The sequence below is a fragment of the Oncorhynchus tshawytscha genome, linkage group LG09, assembly GCF_018296145.1.
Source record: "Oncorhynchus tshawytscha isolate Ot180627B linkage group LG09, Otsh_v2.0, whole genome shotgun sequence".
Taxonomy (NCBI): domain Eukaryota; kingdom Metazoa; phylum Chordata; class Actinopteri; order Salmoniformes; family Salmonidae; genus Oncorhynchus; species Oncorhynchus tshawytscha.
Window position 1 is genome coordinate 33,282,640 of NC_056437.1, and position 19,312 is coordinate 33,301,951.

The following is a 19,312-nucleotide window of genomic DNA, read 5'->3' on the forward strand; positions in this document are numbered from 1 at the left end:
GTATGGGTAGTGGTATGACTACCTCTACTGTTATAAGTACTACCAGTATGGGTAGTGGTATGACTACTGTAAGTACTACCAGTATGGGTAGTGGTATGACTACCTTACTGCTGTAAGTACTACCAGTATGACTACCTCTACTGCTGTAAGTACTACCAGTATGGTTAGGGTTATGACTACCTCTACTGCTGTAAGTACTACCAGTATGGGTAGTGGTATGACTACCTTTACTGCTGTAAGTACTACCAGTATGACTACCTCTACTGCTGTAAGTACTACCAGTATGGTTAGGGTTATGACTACCTCTACTGCTGTAAGTACTACCAGTATGGTTAGGGTTATGACTACCTCTACTGATGTAAGTACTACCAGTATGGTTAGGATTATGACTACCTCTACTGCTGTAAGTACTACCAGTATGGTTAGGGGTATGACTACCTCTACTGCTGTAAGTACTACCAGTATGGTTAGGGGTATGACTACCTCTACTGCTGTAAGTACTACCAGTATGGTTAGTGGTATGACTACCTCTACTGCTGTAAGTACTACCAGTATGGTTAGGGGTATGACTACCTCTACTGCTGTAAGTACTACCAGTATGGTTAGTGGTATGACTACCTCTACTGCTGTAAGTACTACCAGTATGGTTAGGGGTATGACTATCTCTACTGCTGTAAGTACTACCAGTATGGTTAGGGTTATGACTAGCTCTACTGCTGTAAGTACTACCAGTATGGTTAGGGTTATGACTAGCTCTACTGCTATAAGTACTACCAGTATGGTTAGGGGTATGACTACCTCTACTGTTGTAAGTACTACCAGTATGGTTAGTGGTATGACTACCTCTACTGCTATAAGTACTACCAGTATGGTTAGGGGTATGACTAGCTATACAGCTGTAAGTACTACCAGTATGGGTAGTGGTATGGCTAGCTCTACTGCTGTAAGTACTACCAGTATGGTTAGGGGTATGACTAGCTATACAGCTGTAAGTACTACCAGTATGGGTAGTGGTATGGCTAGCTCTACTGCTGTAAATCCCATTTATTACTAGTTTGAGGTTAGGATTAAGGTTATGGCTAGCTCTACTGCTATAAGTACTACCAGTATGGTTAGGGGTATGACTAGCTATACAGCTGTAAGTACTACCAGTATGGGTAGTGGTATGGCTAGCTCTACTGCTGTAAATCCCATTTATTACTAGTTTGAGGTTAGGATTAGGGTTATGGCTAGCTCTACTGCTATAAGTACTACCAGTTTGGTTAGGGGTATGACTAGCTATACAGCTGTAAGTACTACCAGTATGGGTAGTGGTATGACTACCTCTACTGTTGTAAGTACTACCAGTATGGTTAGTGGTATGTCTACCTCTACTGCTATAAGTACTACCAGTATGGTTAGTGGTATGACTACCTCTACTGCTATAAGTACTACCAGTATGGTTAGGGGTATGACTAGCTATACAGCTGTAAGTACTACCAGTATGGTTAGGGGTATGACTACCTTTACTGCTGTAAGTACTACCAGTATGACTACCTCTACTGCTGTAAGTACTACCAGTATGGTTAGTGGTATGACTACCTCTACTGTTGTAAGTACTACCAGTATGGTTAGTGGTATGACTAGCTATACAGCTGTAAGTACTACCAGTATGGGTAGTGGTATGGCTAGCTCTACTGCTGTAAATCCCATTTATTACTAGTTTGAGGTTAGGATTAAGGTTATGGCTAGCTCTACTGCTATAAGTACTACCAGTTTGGTTAGGGGTATGACTAGCTATACAGCTGTAAGTACTACCAGTATGGGTAGTGGTATGGCTAGCTCTACTGCTGTAAATCCCATTTATTACTAGTTTGAGGTTAGGATTAAGGTTATGGCTAGCTCTACTGCTGTAATCCCATTTATTACTAGTTTGAGGTTAGGATTAGGGTTATGGCTAGCTCTACTGCTGTAATCCCATTTATTACTAGTTTGAGGTTAGGATTAGGGTTATGGCTAGCTCTACTTCTGTAATCCCATTTATTACTAGTTTGAGGTTAGGATTAGGGTTCTTCCAGTTTGACAGCATACATCGCTGCTGATGACAGTGGTGTACATTTCCACTTCAACAAAATACCTGCCAGACTGGTTCTTTCTATTTATATAAAGAAGATGAGGTGGAAAGACATGAGCACAACTCTACATACAGCAAGTAATTATATTCTGGGAGCTCTCTGCCTTTTTGTCCCTCTGTCTGCGCTTTTGACATCATTTTTATAAGACTTTGTCTCCATCTAGTGTTCAAGCAGGAGAGCACACATTTTCAATGAAACCATTTTCTGAACTGTTCTCCATACATACTAAACTTTTCAGAGATCAATGCCATGGTGTTTAAAACAAAACAATATTATACAAACATATATATATTGGCTGGTTTAGTCATGTGATTATGAGGAAGAATCCTACAAATAAGACTGTCTACGCTTCCAGGAGTGATTCCGGCTATGCTTGGACCATTCTGGCTACACTTTCTGGGCCATTCTGGCAACTCTGCCTCTACTCTGTTTAGATGAATCAGTAGAAACTGCAGAGTGATAACTGCCACCTCACTGTGCTCATCACGGATTTGGACAACACACTATTTAAAGGTCATTTAAGATGACATATGCAGGGTTTACTATGAATCTGGTCTCTGCAAGCGAACTCAGGAATATTGCCTTTAAAAAGTGCATTGCATACATTGCTGATTGGTTCAAAGTAATATCCACAAGTCACCACCTGCTAAATCTATGATGTTAAAATGCCTATTTGGTCTGTTCCATCTGACTGCGCAATCCACCGTCTCATCAGCCCAGCCAGGCAATTTATAAACTTGATCTCCACTATAAAAAGCATCTAGACATTATCTCACATTTATTATAGATTTTCATTTAGTTTTCAACAGTGGAGATTTGTAATAAACTTGCTGTCTGTCTCGCCGACGTTTGCAACATTGTTTCAATATTAAAATTCGATCTCCAGCTGTCCTATAGTAAGGAACGTGTCGGGAGTCAGGACGAGACAGACAGGCAGCTTCTCTCAGCCAGTCTTGAATCATGAATCAGCTGGCATCATTTTTATGGATATATACAAAGAAATGTAAATTGAAAAAGGTACAGGGAAATGAAGTGCAGCTAGTGTGCAGTCTTTCCAGCTTCAGTTGGGAACAAACGTGTCCTGACGAGAGAACACATTTTCTATGCCAGGCGAAATTGCGCCTCGTTAGCTCATTGTTATGGATGTATCCAAATAAATGTCACGAGAAAACAGTTTAAACAAATGCAAATGCAGCTACTGTTATTCTGGCTGCACTGTTTGATGTGACTGTAAGTTAGCTGTAGTTGGCTAGCTAGCAAGCAAAGGGATAAGAATGTTGTCAGCCAGTATGACAATGGAACATTTAGCATTACCTCAAGACCGATCAGGCCATGTAAACTACATTTAAAGGTTACTTATTGACAATGCACATTTGATTGAATCCCAGCCTGAATTGAGGTATACAACGGTTTACAGGATAAGCACTAATTTATAAACTTCTCCTTGATGAAAAACACCGTCTTGTCCTGTTGCATTATAGCACCCTCTGATGTGCAAACACACTTGAGGGTGATAACAGTGTGGAAATGCAAAGCTCATTTCCCAAATCTGGGGCATTAGTCTAGTAAACCTGACCACGTTGTGGAAGTCAACAAGTCTGTCCTGGGAGACTACTTGGCCATCACAGGACAATACCTCCATATTGATAGATATGAGGTGCTTGGCTATAAATATCTATCATAAGGTTGTAATTCACTTCAGGAAATGTGAAGTGCTCTGAGTAACAGCTGATTTAGAGTGATAGAGATATTGATGGATTTTCAGTGCTCTCCAATCCTGCCCCCGTATAATCAGAGAGGAATAGGCGAAGCGAGAGGGTTTACTCCGCCCAAAATAAGACCACAAAGTGTCGAATTTGGTTGATAAAAAATGTCATTGCTAATTTGCTACGTGAGGCTTATTTGATCGAATAGAAGTTTCCTAATGGTTAGGTTGTTCTGAATGCGCTGATAGTGGACGCACGTAGTATTTACACAACTTTGATCAAATGGTTATATTGGAATTATGCCTGTTGTTCACATGCATATCTGCTCTATCATTGGCTAGGATGGTCCCATCTGATCTTGCCTCCTCCCGCCTGCCTTCCGTATTTGGGGATATGTATTTCCTTTGTTAGAGCGGTCACTCAACTATCTTGTCAATATAATAGATCATCTTTGGTATAATGCAAAGCATCATGCCCCTAAGCCCGACATCCACCTAGCACAGGTAGATTTAGGTGTCCTCCCCAAGTCCCTCCCCAATAGTAACCGCAAAACACCAGTCTCGATGTCAACAGTGACGAGGCAACTCCGGGATGCTGGCCTTCTAGGCAGAGCTGCAAAGATAAAAAGCCATATCTCAGATTGGCCAATAAAAAGAAAAGATTAAGATGGGCCAAAGAACACAGACACTGGACAGAGGAACTCTGCCTAGAAGGCCAGCATCCCGGAGTTGCCTCTACACTGTTGACATTGAGACTGGTGCTTTTTGGGTACTATTTAATGAAGCTGCCAGTTGAGGACTTGTGAGGCGGCTGTTTCTCAAACCAGACACTAATGTACTTGTCCTCTTGCTCAGTTGTGCTCCTCCCACTCCTCTTTCTATTCTGTTCAGAGAACATTTGCGCTGTTCTTTGAAGGTTGTAGTACACAGCGTTGTACGAGATCTTCAGTTTCTTGGCAATTTTTTTGCACGGAATAGCCTTCATTTCTCAGAACAAGAATAGACTGACGAGTTTCAGAGCCTGTAATTTTAGCCTGTAATCGAACCCACAAAAGCTGAAGCTCCAGATACTCAACTAGTCTAAAGAAGGGCGTTTTATTGCTTCTTTAATCAGACAACAGTTTTCAGCTGTGCTAACATCACAAAATGTTTTCTAATGATCAATTAGTCTTTCAAAATGATAAACTTGGATTAGCTAACACAACATGCCATTGGAACACAGGAGTGATTGTTGTTGATAATGAGCCTCTGTACGCCTATGTAGATATTCCATAAAAAATCTGCAGTTTTCAGCTACAATACTCCTTTACATCATTAACAATGTCTACACTGTATTTCTGATCAACATGATGTTATTTTCATGGGCAAAAAATGAGCTTTTCTTTCAAAAACAAGGTCATTTCTAAGTGACCCCAAACTTTTGAACGGTGGTGTACTTAAGTATCAGAAGTATTTTTTTCTTTGTTTAACCTTTATTTAACGAGGCAAGTCAGTTAAGAACAAACTCTTATTTACAGTGACAGCCAAAAACTAACCCGGACAACGCTGGGCCAATTGTGTGCCACCCTATGGGACTCCCAATCACAACCAGTTGTGATACAGCCTGTAATCGAACCAGGATCTGTAGTGACACCTCTAGCACTGAGATGCAGTGCCTTAGACTGCTGCGTCACTCGGGAGCCCAAAGTAAATGCTATAAATCATATATTAAGCAAACCAGATGGCACAATTTATTTGTATTTTTTTAAATTTACAGATAGCCAGGGGCACACTCCAGCACTCAGACATCATTTACAAACAAACAAAGCATTTGTGTTTAGTGTGTCTGCCAGATTAGAGGCAGTAGGAATGATCCCCTGTTCTCTTGATAAGTATATGAATTGGACCATTTTCCTGTCCTTCTAAGCATTCGAAATGTAAGGAGTACTTTTGGGTGTCAGGAAAATGTATGGGAGTAAAAAAGTACATATTTACTTTAGGAATGTAGTGGAGTTAAAGTAAAAGTTCTCAGATCTATAAATAGTAAAGGAAAGTTGGAGAGAGCTGGGGTGAAAGTAACACGCCCATTTTCTCAGATAACACAGAAGCTGGAATGACGAAGTGAAGTCAGAAAGTTCCTAATGTGGAGACGAGCTCCCTGCAATAAAAAACAGAGTTATCAACAAAAAATTGTTTCGAGCCATGTAGGTTAAAAAAAACGAACCCAGGAGTATTTTTCAGTCGTAGTGTTGTGTTTAGTTGTTTAAGGTTTCAAACATGTCATTTTCTTAACCCATCTAGTGACTAAATGACAGAATAGGGTTTAAGTATCATGCTAGCTAGTCTTGGGTGTTAGCCTGGGAGAAGTTACAGGAGAGACGGGTGGGACGAATGTAACACAACGTAAACTGATGACCTGGAATAAAAAATACAATTGTTTAAGCACAAGCCATTGTCTTCTCTAGTTCAAATTTATTTATATCAACAAATGACAAAATATTTAAAAAATGAGATAAGACGTCATTCGAATTATGCCTTGATCAATTGCCTTAACGGATCAGCTTCTCACATAAGCTTTTATCGGCAGGTAGCCTAGTGATTAGAGCGTTGGGCCAGTAACCGAAAGGTTTCTGGATCGAACCCCGAGCTGACAAGGTAAAAATATGACGTTCTGCCCCTGAACAAGGCAGTTCCTAGGCCGTCATTGTAAATAAGAATTAGTTCTTATTACTGACTTGCCTAGTTATATAAAAAAAAATCAGCAGGTTAGTGGTAAAAAGAAAATGATTATGTGAGTCAATTTCCTTATGTCAAGCCATGGAAATGTGATAAGCATGATGAGTTTACAGTTTGTGAAGAGAATAAAGACGTTTATTCTATCAAGAACTAAGGAGCACGCATGAAAAGGACAGCTGGCGGGCACCTGATTGGTAGCGCTAAGCATGAATAGTCACTGCAAATGGTGAAAAACATATCCTACTACATTCCCATTAAAGTGAGATGAGAAAATGATGGTTAATATCATTGTCTGATTTTAATATGGCAAAATATAGTGGTTGCGCAACATGGTTAATTTCTATACATTTCGAACCTATAGCATTAATTATTCAAATCGTCACAAACATGAAATGATGTCTGATAGTACATTTGTTGAAAGCAATGAGCATTACAAAGCAGAAACATGGAGATAAGATTTTGTGCACTTCTCGCCAGCTGTTACTTCTGTCCCAAGGCTGTCTTACCTCATTCCCTAAACGGCAGGTACAACAATAACATTGTGGTAGTTCTGTTCTCGGTTTATTTCATTTCAATTGATTTACCCTAGAAATTGAATTACAGTTCCTAATGGTAGAGGACATACACGACATGGCCAAAAGTATGTGGACACATGCTCCTCCAACATCTCATTCCAAAGTCATGGGCATTAACATGGAGTTGGTCCCCCATTTTGCTGATATAACAGCGTCCACTCTTCTGGGAAGGCTTTCCACTAGATGTTGGAATATTGCTGCAGGGACTTGCTTCCATGTAGCCACAAGAGCATTAGTGAGGTTGGGCACTGATGTTGAGCAATTAGGCCTGGCATGCAGTCGGTGTTGCAATTCATTCCAAAGGTGTTTGATGTGGTTGTGCCAGTCAAGTTCTTCCACATTGATCTCAACAAACCATTTCTGTATGGACCTCGCTTTGTGCACAGGGGCATTGTCATGCTGAAACAGGAAAGGGCCAAGGGCCTTCCCCAAACTGTTGCCACAAAGTTGGAAGCACAGAATAGTCTAGAATGTCATTGTATACTGTAGAATTAAGATTTCCCTTCACTGGAACTAAGGGTCCTAGCCCGAACGATGAAAAACAGGCCAGACCATTATTACTCCTCCACCAAACTTTAAAGTTGGCACTATGCATTGGAGCAGTGAGTGTTCTCCTGGCATCCGCCAAACCCAGATTCGTCCATCAGACTGCCAGATGGTGAAGTGTGATTCATCCCTCCAGCGAACGCGTTTCCACTGCTCCAGAGTCCAATGGCGGCGAACTTTACACCACTCCCGCCGACGCTTGTCATTGCGCATGGTGATCTTCGGCTGCTCGGCCATGGAAACACATTTCATGAAGTTCCCGATGAACAGTTATTGTGCTGACATTGCTTCCAGAGGCAGTTTGGAACTCGGTATTGATTGTTGCAACCAAGGACAGTCGATTTTTGACCGCTATGCGCTTCAGCACTCGGCAGTCCCATTCAGTGAGCTTGTGTGGCCTACCACTTTGCGGCTGAGCCTTGTTGCTCCTAGACGTTTCCATGCCCCGGTCAACTGCACTTACAGTTGATTGGGGGCAGCACTAGCAGGGCAGAAATTTGACCAAATGAATTGTTGGAAAGCTGGCATCCTATGATGGTGCCATGTTGGAAGACACTGAGCTCTTCAGTAAGGGCCATTATACTGCTAATGTTTGTCTATGGAGATTGCATGGCTGTTTGCTTGATTTTATACACCTGTCAGCAACGTGTTTGGCTAAAATTAAAGGGTGTCCACATACTTGTAGTGTATATAAGTTGTTTGTCAATACATTTGGTGTCTCTAGTTCTATTGATCTCTGAATAATTAGGGAAAACAACTGAAGTGTTCTCCGCTACAGATACCCCAAAAACCTACATTAGGAGTACTTCAAAGTTGTTTTACTTATACTGAAAAATTGTATAAATGCAACATGCATCCATTTTTTTTACTGAGTTACAGTTCATGTAAGGAAATCAGTCAATTAAAATAAATTCATTAGGCCCTAATCTATGGATTTCACATGACTTTCACATGACTGTCATGTCGGGGCGGGTATCAGACAAACAGTCAGTATCTGGTGTTTCCACCATTTGTAGCATGACACATCTCCTTCGCAAAAAGTTGATCAAGCGGTTGATTGTGGCCTTGGGAATGTTGTCCCACTCCTCTTCAATGGCTGTGCAAAGTCTCTGGATATTGGCGGGAACTGGAACACGCTATTGCACACATCGATTCAGAGCATCCCAAACATGCTCAATCGTGACATGTCTGGAGAGTATGCAGGCCATGGAAGAACTGGGACATTTTCAGTTTCCAGATATTGTGTACAGATCCTTGCGACATGGGGTTGTGCATTATCATGCTGCAACATGAGGTGATGGTGGCGGGTGAATGGCACGACAATGGGTTTCAGGATCTCATCACGGTATCTCTGTGCATTCAAATTACCATCGATAAAATGCAATTGTGTTCGTTCGTTGTCCGTAGCTTATGCCCACCGCCACCACGGGGCACTCTGTTCACAACGTTGTCATCAGCAAAAAGTTCGCCCACATGCCATAGTTCTCTAAAACGACATCAGAGGCGGCTTATGGTAGAGAAATTAACATTCAATTCTCTGGCAACAGCTCTGGTGGACATTCCTGCAGTCAGTACGCCAATGCACGCTCCCTCAACTTGAGACATCTGTGGCCAAAACATTTATTTTAGGGTAGCCTTTTATTGTCCCCAGCACAGAGTGCGCGTGTGTAATGATCACACTGTTTAATCAGCTTCTTAATATGCCACACCGTTCAGGTGGATGGATTATATTTGTCACTAACAGGGTTGTAAACAAATTTGTGCAAAAAATAATGCTTTTTGTGCATATGGAACATTTCTGGGATCTTTTATTTCAGCTCATGAACATGGGACCAACACTTTACATGTTGCGTTTATATTTTTGTTCGGTGTGGTTATTTTACACCACTGACGTCGGGTCGGACATTATGTTTACATTTCTAGTGCCAACCACAATTATTTACCTCTCATGATCATAAAAAAACCAGTAGACATTTTTAGTTCACATTTTTTAATAACATGGCACAATTTACATAACACACGTTTAAATGAGGAGCTGAAGATTCAGTCGCTTCTTTTTTTTTTTGGTCTTAATTATTATTTTTTGATTCTAGAAATACTTTTTTTTAACGTACATGATTAACAGCAAAAAAGGTTTTTCTTGTTAACAATCTCTCTGCAATACGCATTGACTAACCACTACGGCTCCAGTGGACATTTTTAATGTGGGGTTTTAAAAAAACACTGCACAACATCTGGCTCTCACAGAGTTTTGAAGCGCACAACTAAACCTTCAGTGGACTACTAAAATAGATCTCTGCTCATTAGAAACAAACTATCCATAGTTTAGACTGTCTTTTTTGTCTTTTTTAAAATTTTTGTAGATACAACAACTTAGGACTTTAATACACTGTTAGATAAACATAACTTATTTCCAAACACATACTGTACACTCCTTTAGAAGGGATAATGTGGTGTATTTTTGTACATGTGCTGTATTCTCTCCAAAACAAGACTAGTAGTGGGAGTAGTGTGAGTTGAGTTGTTGGGGTAACTGATAAGTAAGGGATCTTTCTCACTTTAAACTGTCTGTTCGGTGACTTCAGGCATTGGAATTCCTCTGAAAATAAAAATAGCTCTATAATAGACATTTTAAGGATTGTCACCACAACTTTGTATAATTTTTAAGAAAATTGTTTTACGTTTGCACAACCGTTGTACGGTATAGTGTTTTTCTACGAGCGCTATTTCATTTCAGTGATATATACATTATTATGGTTTTGTGAGATCTTGGTTGTGGAGAGAATACAGTGTTGTCAGAGTTAGTTGGGGTGGGGACCAGGCTGGCTTTCAGAGTGTAAGCCCAGACATTTGTTGCATAGTTGAATGGGGGGTATGGTGGTCTCTGGTACAATGCTTTTTCTGCCGCTTCAAGCAAAAACCAATCAGCAAAAAGCACATACTACCCTTCCTCCTTCTTAATAATAGTCCTCTATTTACATTTGTTCAAAGTAAAGCTTTCAAAACACCCTTTTGCATATTTGTACCTTGATTTGTTCCTTAAGGAGTGAGCATGTCGACTGTACACATATCTACACACTTTGCTGTCTGTCAATGCATTGAAGTACCTGTACATTCCAAAATGTCTTTGTGAGGGTGCCGTTTCTATGAGCCTACACACCTTCAGGGTATTCCAGGCCGCTTTCTATACAAGAGAACAATACACACAAAAAGCAGGAGCAAACTGGAAAAAAGGAGTTTAGTAAAATCTCATTTTTTGTTTACATAATTTCATCCCCCTTTTCCCCCTTTTTTTTCAAACAAAAACATCATCTGTGGGTGTTTTTCAACCACATATTATTCACAGCTATGGTACAGTCTAGTTTTCCCAAAGCTAAGTGCTTGGTGTGAGTTCAGTGTTAGTAATTCTGTCAGACACAGGGTATGGGGCAGAATCTGCCTGTAGTCCAGGGTGAGGCTGGGTTTGCACCCCGCTCCGTTCACCGTGCCTCTATGTCTTTGTGGTTGTGGGCTGACGGTCTGTCTCTGATGTCTGTGGTGAGTGGCATAGTCCGTCTGGGGGATCCTGGCCTGGCACCCAGCGTGGGGATAAGGGGGGGCGGGGCGCTCAGGGAGGCCGTGGGCGGTGTTTTGTTCAGGATACCATTCTGGTGGGCTGCGGCTGCGGCAGCGTGGGCGGCATACGCTGCAGCGGCGGCCGAGGGGCTGACCCTGGAGTAGTGCATGCTGGGTAATCCGGGGGCCATGAGGCCGGGGTGGGGGTGTGGCAGGTGGCCTTCCAGGGCCGGGTGGTGCATGGCGACGTGTAGGCGGCCGTGCTCGTAGTCCTCTCTGAGCATGTGCAGGCGCTCACGCTCCTCCAGGTGGGCCCGGGCCTCCTGCTCCCGGCGCTGCTCCAGGGCTAGAGGGTGGTGGTGGTCGCGGTTAAAGTCATGAGACTCTCGGTCCCTGTAGGAGCGTTCTGCCTCGTAGAGGCGCTGCCCGGCCAGCCGGTGCAGGGGGTCGTTTCTCAGCAGCAGTTCCCTGGTCAGAGGGTCCCGTCTGTGGATGTCCAGGCCCCTGTACGGGTCCCTCATGGGGTCCCAGTGGAAGGCTGGGTAGGGGAACCTCTCTGCCCCTGGTATGGGGCTAATGCCCATGAAGGGGGCCACCATTCGAGTCCTCTCCAGGCCGCTGATGCTGTTCATTGGGTGGACACCCGCCATGCCCATGGGCATCGCCATGGAGGAGGCGGGGTGGGTGTGGAAGCTGGGCGTGGGGGGCACCTGGGGCGGGTGTGGGTGGATGTGAGGGTGTGGGTGAGAGGGGGGCCTGTCCCTGTCCGCAGGGCTGTCCTGCTCCTCTTTCCTCTCCTCCTTTACCTTCACCTCATTGCTGTTCTTCTTGTGGTGCTCGTATGGAGAGGGCAGCTCTCCCTTCTTCTCCATCAGGGCCTCCCTCTCCCCCCTCCCCAGGCCCCCGTTGGGCCGGTCCAGGCTGGTCTGGCGGATGTAGGGTGAGGTCGTCCCTCTGCCATTGGCCTTGTCCTCAGACACCCGCACGTCGTGGATGATTGGCGTTGTGTCCTTGTCGCTGTGGTGATTTTCTTTGAGCTTGTGCTCGTCTGTGCCATTGTCCTTCCAGGAGTCGGGGTGCTCCCTGTCCCTGTCTCGGTCTTTGGGCTTGTCCTTATCCCTGGGGGGTTCGCTGGGGGGCAGGTGGTTCCTTGGGGGCTCCGGGGGACGGCTGTGACCCAACAGGCTGATGGGGTTGATGGGGACTGGGGACGGATGGGTCTGGTGACGCTTCTCCATGGCTTCCCTGGATGGACACACAACAATGGGCTTTAAAGTCATATTTCAATTTGTATCACTAGTTCATTGTTTGTCAGTGGTATAACTTTAGGGTACATTCAGAGTTGTCTCTTCATAACACCCACCTCTCCTTGTCATCTTTGTTGACGGAGGAAGTGTCTCGCTTGTCTGAGTCTCGGTCTCTCTCGTGGGAGCTGACTGAAGCGCTCCTCTCCGAGTCGCCAGGTTTGAGCCAGGGTGGAGGGGTGGGGAAGGAGGGCGGTGTGCGGTGCAGCCGGTTCCACGGCTCGTGATTGTTGCTGAAGTGCTGCTGTGCATTGGGGCTGTCTTTATGGCCAAACACAGAGTTAGGCGCTGTTAGGGATTCAACACACGGAAAGAAGAAAAGACCAAAACACAAGTTAAAAGGCATATTACCCTGGTGTGATGGTCGGTCAACTCTAACGTTAGAATTCCATGAATACCCCAAGCAACGTTTGTTTTTCATTTTCAGAATCTGACAGGAAATCCAAATGATTGGTTGTCAAATACACGTATACATTGTTGTCATGGAGATGAAACTCACTTAGTGCTGGGTTTCCAAGCCCACCAAAGGCTGCTGTGCTGAGAGAGGCGAGTCCTCCAAATGAGGGAGGCCTACTGAATGGCTCTGAGGGAGGGAGAGAGAAACAGGCAGACACAGAGAGAGAGAGTGGGAGGGAGAGAGAGTCAGGCAGACAGAGAGTGGGAGGGAGAGAGAGACAGGCACAGAGAGAGAGAGAGTGGGAGGGAGAGAGAGTCAGGCAGACAGAGAGAGTGGGAGGGAGAGAGAGTCAGGCAGACAGAGAGAGAGTGGGAGGGAGAGAGAGACAGGCAGACAGAGAGAGAGTTAGTGGGAGGGAAAGAGCAAGAGAATGAGCACGGGAGGGAGGAGAGAGCAAACACAGTCAGCACCCTCTCTATATTGCTCCTTTACAGTGTCAACCAGCTTCTGACACAGACACTGTACTTCTCAGTGCTCCATACACCCTCAAAATCAATTGAAATGCTACGTTTTTATCTCTTTAAATCAAGTTTGACTTGACTAGGTGTACTGTGTGGGCTGCGCCTTACCTAAGTGAGGTGCAGGGGTGAGGAAGTTGCCAGGGTGGTGGGACGGGTGGCCGAACGGGCCGGCTGACGGGTGTGTAGAACCTGACATGGGAAAGAGAAAGAGTTGATGTAAGACATCTTCATGATAGAAAAAGTAGATATTCATCTCCCTTGGCTTAGTCATGTGTAATGTAGCTCAAATATTTGATTGTAGCATCATAGCTTCCCTAATGATTTTGAACTGAGATGCAATGTAGGAAAGATAAGCAGGATGCGTCCATTTGTAGAGGCAAGAGCATTGATCTCAACATGTAATCTGTAACCTATGTGGAGACCGGTGCTTTGCCTTGACACGTCATGTTAAAAATAGACCATGGGGCCAGTGGGATTGATCTAGCTCTGTGGGGAGAGGAGGTCCTGGAGATATTGTGTCAATCATAGAAATACAATGACCCATGAGTGTTCCAGTCAAATTGTTCTGGTCTGAAGGGCTTTGTCCCTTCTGGTAATCCAATTTCTATGGTGTCAATCTACCTTTACCCAGGACACTAACCAACTCGCACTCACCTGCTGCTGAGAAGAGCGTGGCGGGGCGCGCTAAGTCGTGGGGGTGGTGCATCGCGCCAAAGAGGCTGGGGCCGGGGGGTCGACTCAGGAACTCCGGCTTGAGCCCAAAGTCCAGCTTGTGTGGGTCGACCTGCATCTGCTGCTGGAAGACGCCAGACAGGGAGAAACAGCACATGAAAAACCCATCGCCTACACAGCAGCAGAAGGGTTATCTGAGAGCTAAGGCATGAAGCTGATCGCCGTATGCGAGTAAAGTAACATTTCCTATACTTTCATTGCATATCTGCAAAAGATGGGTTAACGCTCGTGCAAATAAAACATATGTGTAAACGTCATTTTCCCTCCAGTACACCACTGAAGATACCACAAGATGGCAGTCCTCTTATAAGACTCTCTCTCAATACTGTCTCTCTCCAGGAGGGGAGCTGGATTATACTACTAATGTAACTGGTTTGGGGCTTAGATGATAAAACATTGGGGTTTAGAGAACCACACTATAGTGAAGCACAACAGACAGTGTTTCTCTACAGTCTGTGAGTGGAAGGAAGTCCAAAGGGGAGGTCTCACCTTGACTTTCTGTTGGTGGTGGTAGATCTGCCAGGCCATATGGACATGCATGGCACACCACTTCCCTGGTTTCTGGACAAATGCAAAACAAGGAGATATGGTTAACCTCAAAGGCAGGATTCTCAAGGACACATTATGGGACGTTTATTTTTAGTTTTCTTTTAGGGGAGAGAGAACTAAAGCATTCCTACCCTGAGAATGGGCCGAAATGGATCCGTTAGCTAGAGGAGAGAAAGAGGGAGAGTTAAAGATAGATAGATGTGTGTGGTGGGGGGGGGGGCCTCAGTTACTTTCATGTCTCTCAGGTGTTGTTATTTAGCAACTATGCGTGGCTTCACTATTGAATGTGTGAGTGTGTCCAGCAGGGTGCTTACCCTGGGGTCCTTGTGTAAGAGTGTGTGAGTGTGTCCAGACAGGGTGCTTACCCTGGGGTCCTTGTGTAAGAGTGTGTGAGTGTGTCCAGACAGGGTGCTTACCCTGGGGTCCTTGTGTAAGAGTGTGTGAGTGTGTCCAGACAGGGTGCTTAACCTGGGGTCCTTGTGTAAGAGTGTGTGAGTGTGTCCAGACAGGGTGCTTACCCTGGGGTCCTTGTGTAAGAGTGTGTGTGGGACTGCTCCAGGTCTTGAGGCCACATCCAGTGGGTTAGAAGTCTACAGAACACAGAGAGAGCTCATTGTGAGAGGAGGTATGGGGAGCACCATCTCTGTCTTTAGTGTGTACATGCACGTTTCCCAAGTCCACTCCCTATTCTGATAACGTATGTTAATTAAGCTGTGTGTTGGCTGTCAGAGCACCGTCTACAATGAAGATGTGTTTGTCATGTTCACTTCTTGAGTGTGTGGCCCCTACCTTGGGCTGGAAGGCCCCCTGCAGCGAGCCGAATGGCCCGTTCGGAGGGATCACTGGAGGAATGCCGGACACGCCCGGGGGGTAGGAGTGGAACAGCTGAGAACAGAAGAGAGGAGTGAGGATGGGTGTGGTGTTGTTTCGACAGAGGAGAAGGAGCTGGATGAACACTGAGATGAAGGAGGGAGGGGCCATGATGACATGACAGGGTACAGGGGGGCTGGGGGGGATAACATGGCAGACTTGATGATGTCACAACAAACCCACCATATCTAGGGATCAACATCCAGACCGACGTCAGTCAGGTAGCTACAACTGTCACTGTCCTTAGTGGCTCAAAGTGTTTCACAAAACTAAAACCGTTACACTTTTATAATAGTACTGAAATCACCAGGTATTTACTAAGCACTAACATGGAAATTACACAGTAATAACCTATGAGTTACCTATTAGCCACTAAAACAAATCTACAGTTATTGGCTAGTCTTAGCTAGTGTTGAGAGTAAAACCAGAAAGAATCCTCCTATACAATCACAACGGGTGTCTGTTGAGGCTTACATAATATACTTCCACATTAATGAACACCTTTTAAAGAGGGGCTATCCAGCCTAACGGTGGTGATAGTAGTGGGACGAATTAAGACCAAACTCTGACTAACATGTAATTGCTACTCTGATTCACAACATGCACAACAGTTGAATGCCGCAGAATAGCAGAGCAGTAATTGAAGGCAGAGGTCAACTGTGGTGGAGACAAAAGCATTTAGCGGCACACACACACACACACACACACACACACACACACACACACACACACACACACACACACACACACACACACACACACACACACACACACACACACACACACACACACACACACACACACACACACACACACACTCGCACGCGCACGCACGCACACACTTGGTACAGCCATTGAACTAAATTGAGAATTTGTCCTATTCACTTGAGTAGGAAGGGGGTTGCAATGATTCAGCCAGGTTCCATCGTGTGAATGGTACAGTAGTGAATGAATGAGCAAGCAGGCAGTCGTGTTAGCAGACAGACAGGATGCTGTATTCTCTCAGAGCAGAAGCAGAGGTGGAGGCATGGGAGCTACTGTGTAAATACACACAGAACTACAACATGAACTAACATGGATAGATGGGTGGAGAGGCATGTACTGAGTGTACAAACTACCCCACAAACACAGAGAAACTCACGCTGTGTCTGTAGAAGGGGTCAACTTTTGTTGGGAATTTTTCAAACTGTAGAAGGAAGGAAATAAACAGAACTAAGAACAGGGAAAGAATATTCCAGCAGCTAAAGAGAAGCTTAATGATCTACATGTCAGACTGGGCTGTTTAGTGAATCAAGAACACAGAGGAGCCATTTGACCACATCGTTATCCTCAGCCTTAACAGCCCTTTCCCTGCCTCTCGCGCCCCCATTTCGTGAGCGACTGAAGAGCTCATAAACTATGCAGCTCTGTGTATCCCTGTGTCTCATTTGGGGAGGTTTTAGTGGTTTAATGTGGACCTAGGGAATACATTTCCCCCAGTCAAGTATAAACACTGCGGCCTTAAAAACACTTTCATGTCCTCATTAGCTGCCAGAGCGCTAGCCAATCTGCCTTTGAGGAATATCTTCAGAGCAATGTAAAATACTCTGTGGTTACAGTAGGTGTGTGTGTGTGTGTGTGTGTGTGTGTGTGTGTGTGTGTGTGTGTGTGTGTGTGTGTGTGTGTGTGTGTGTGTGTGTGTGTGTGTGTGTGTGTGTGTGTGTGGTCTTATTCTTCTATCCTCGTGGGGACATTTCCTACGTTCCCACGAGGACAAAGGCTATTTTAAGCTTAGGGGTTAAGGTTAGGGTAAGGTTTAGGGAAAATAGGATTTTGAATGGAAATATATTTCAGGTCCTCACAAGGATAGAAAAACAAGTGTGTGTCCGTTGTCTGGGACCATGGGTGTGTGTGTGTGTGTTAGAGAGAGGGCTGGTGAGAAGGCCTGTATCAGCAGGACAGCCACACAGTGCCTGTGGCCCCAGACAAACAGCGGGGCTCCAAACCCAAAGCATTCTCCTATAATGAAAACTCAACTAACTACAGTACATGATGTCATTTAAGACAGAATGATTAAACTGGTATTATGTTCTCAAAGCTGGCACAGAATTAAACAACTCCGCCTTGGGGGCAGTTATTGCCAATTTAGCAAAAGCTGGATTCAAGTTTGGGGTGCCCAAAATATTCCAGAGAAAACACTAGAAGGAGTTTTTGGGAGAAGAAAGGCATCATTGTGGTAAAGAATGGAGAAACACATGGTTACTATTAGAAGGCACGCCACAAAAAAAAAAGTTTTCCTCCAGCAAGACTAGGACTACCTTAAAGTACCAATACTGTATTAAAACAGCCGTGTTCAAAAACACTACCCTTTCCACCCCATTGTTAGTGCATATACACCAAGCACTTTGAGGTTTTTGCTATAAAAGCTTAATAAAATAAGACATCATCAAACATTGCTATCATTACACCCCCACCTCACCCCCCCCAGTCCACCGCCCCTCCTCCCCAAAACCCACAACCCTCTCGGCCTTCCCCGGAGTGGTGTTCTACTTATCCTCACATTTCTGGCTGGGGTACGCACCATGGGGGGTGCAGGGGTTGGCATGATGGCGTGGGAGAAGGGAGTGAAGGTGTGCTGGTGGGTGTGCTGGTGCGTGTGTTGGTGTTGGTGCTGGTGCTGGTGCTGGTGGAGCTCGGTGCGCAGGTAGGGGGGCGGGCCCAGGGAGGCCCCGCGGTCGGCGCTCTGCGAGGCGAGGAAACGGTTGTTGAGCTCCTGGCGCAGCAGGTCTTGTTCTGGAGGAGAGAGAAAGGAGAGGGAGAGAAGAGGAGGAAGAGGAGGAGGAAAGAAGAAGACTCATGGTCAGGGCCCGTGTGTGTTTGTCTCTGCCAGATCGGTTCTATAACAGCTACGGAGAAGACGAGGAAGAATAACCATGATAGCGAAAGTGTCTGTTCCAGATCTGTTTTAAGTGAGAGTAACAATATCCATGACGGTGCAGTACAACCATTACAGAGGATCTATGGTGTTAGTCACATGTCACATTAAAACCAAGATAGAGAATGATGACAACGTCCTTGTATCATCTTCACTATGGGAGTCACACAGGACATTCCTGAACGGAGCATGCTGCTTGAAGAGTCAGCAACGTTACTGCAATTATATGAAAACCTCTAACCCCATTTTAGACCAGAGCTGTTCATTAACTGACCGGCTCACAACAGGTCGAGGAGAAATAGACAAATGCATTTGACATGCTTTTCAGAAAAAATGATTCTGTATTGACTGTTTTGATTTTCGGTGAGATGAACACATTTCCTTGTGAAAGTGAGAATTGCTCAGAGCGATACCGTTGCTAAATCATGATCACATTTGATCACAGTTTGGCACGACAGGAGAGGGCATAAGCACTTTCATCACATGGCCTGATTGGAAAGATAGTGTGTGTTGTTTGAGTAACCAAATCAATCAATTAATCAAACCCAACAGAATATAGACAGAGGGAAGGACAGGATGCCTGTCAGCACCTACTGCACTACTATAGACAAACACAGACGGCAGAGTGCAGCTAACACAATCCTGAGTCGTCAGTCTCTTTCTCCTATAAATTAGCACCTAGGTAACCTTATGTCCGTCTCTCTCTCTCCCTGTCACAGTTTGACATGTCTTGTGCTCCACACGCACCTATCATGCCACAAATGACCTGGTTTCTGCCACAACAGCCATGAGAATTTACAGCGTTACACTTTGTT

General features: G+C 44.7%; 1 protein-coding gene across 1 annotated transcript in view; it reads right to left on the reverse strand.

The window, feature by feature from the left end:
• Positions 1 to 9,628: 9,628 nt before the first annotated feature.
• The window catches only part of LOC112257841 (autism susceptibility gene 2 protein), a 495,635-nt gene continuing 485,951 nt past the window's right edge, over positions 9,629 to 19,312 (reverse strand). The window contains exons 10-20 of the mRNA XM_042326824.1: positions 18,123 to 18,355; positions 16,725 to 16,769; positions 15,503 to 15,598; positions 15,232 to 15,303; positions 14,845 to 14,874; positions 14,654 to 14,725; positions 14,087 to 14,228; positions 13,541 to 13,621; positions 13,014 to 13,097; positions 12,574 to 12,802; positions 9,629 to 12,455 (exon numbers count right to left, since the gene is read on the reverse strand). Of these exons, the coding sequence (XP_042182758.1) occupies positions 11,135 to 12,455; positions 12,574 to 12,802; positions 13,014 to 13,097; positions 13,541 to 13,621; positions 14,087 to 14,228; positions 14,654 to 14,725; positions 14,845 to 14,874; positions 15,232 to 15,303; positions 15,503 to 15,598; positions 16,725 to 16,769; positions 18,123 to 18,355 (2,405 nt within the window). The 3' untranslated portion in view covers positions 9,629 to 11,134. The remainder of the gene's footprint in view (positions 12,456 to 12,573; positions 12,803 to 13,013; positions 13,098 to 13,540; positions 13,622 to 14,086; positions 14,229 to 14,653; positions 14,726 to 14,844; positions 14,875 to 15,231; positions 15,304 to 15,502; positions 15,599 to 16,724; positions 16,770 to 18,122; positions 18,356 to 19,312) is intronic.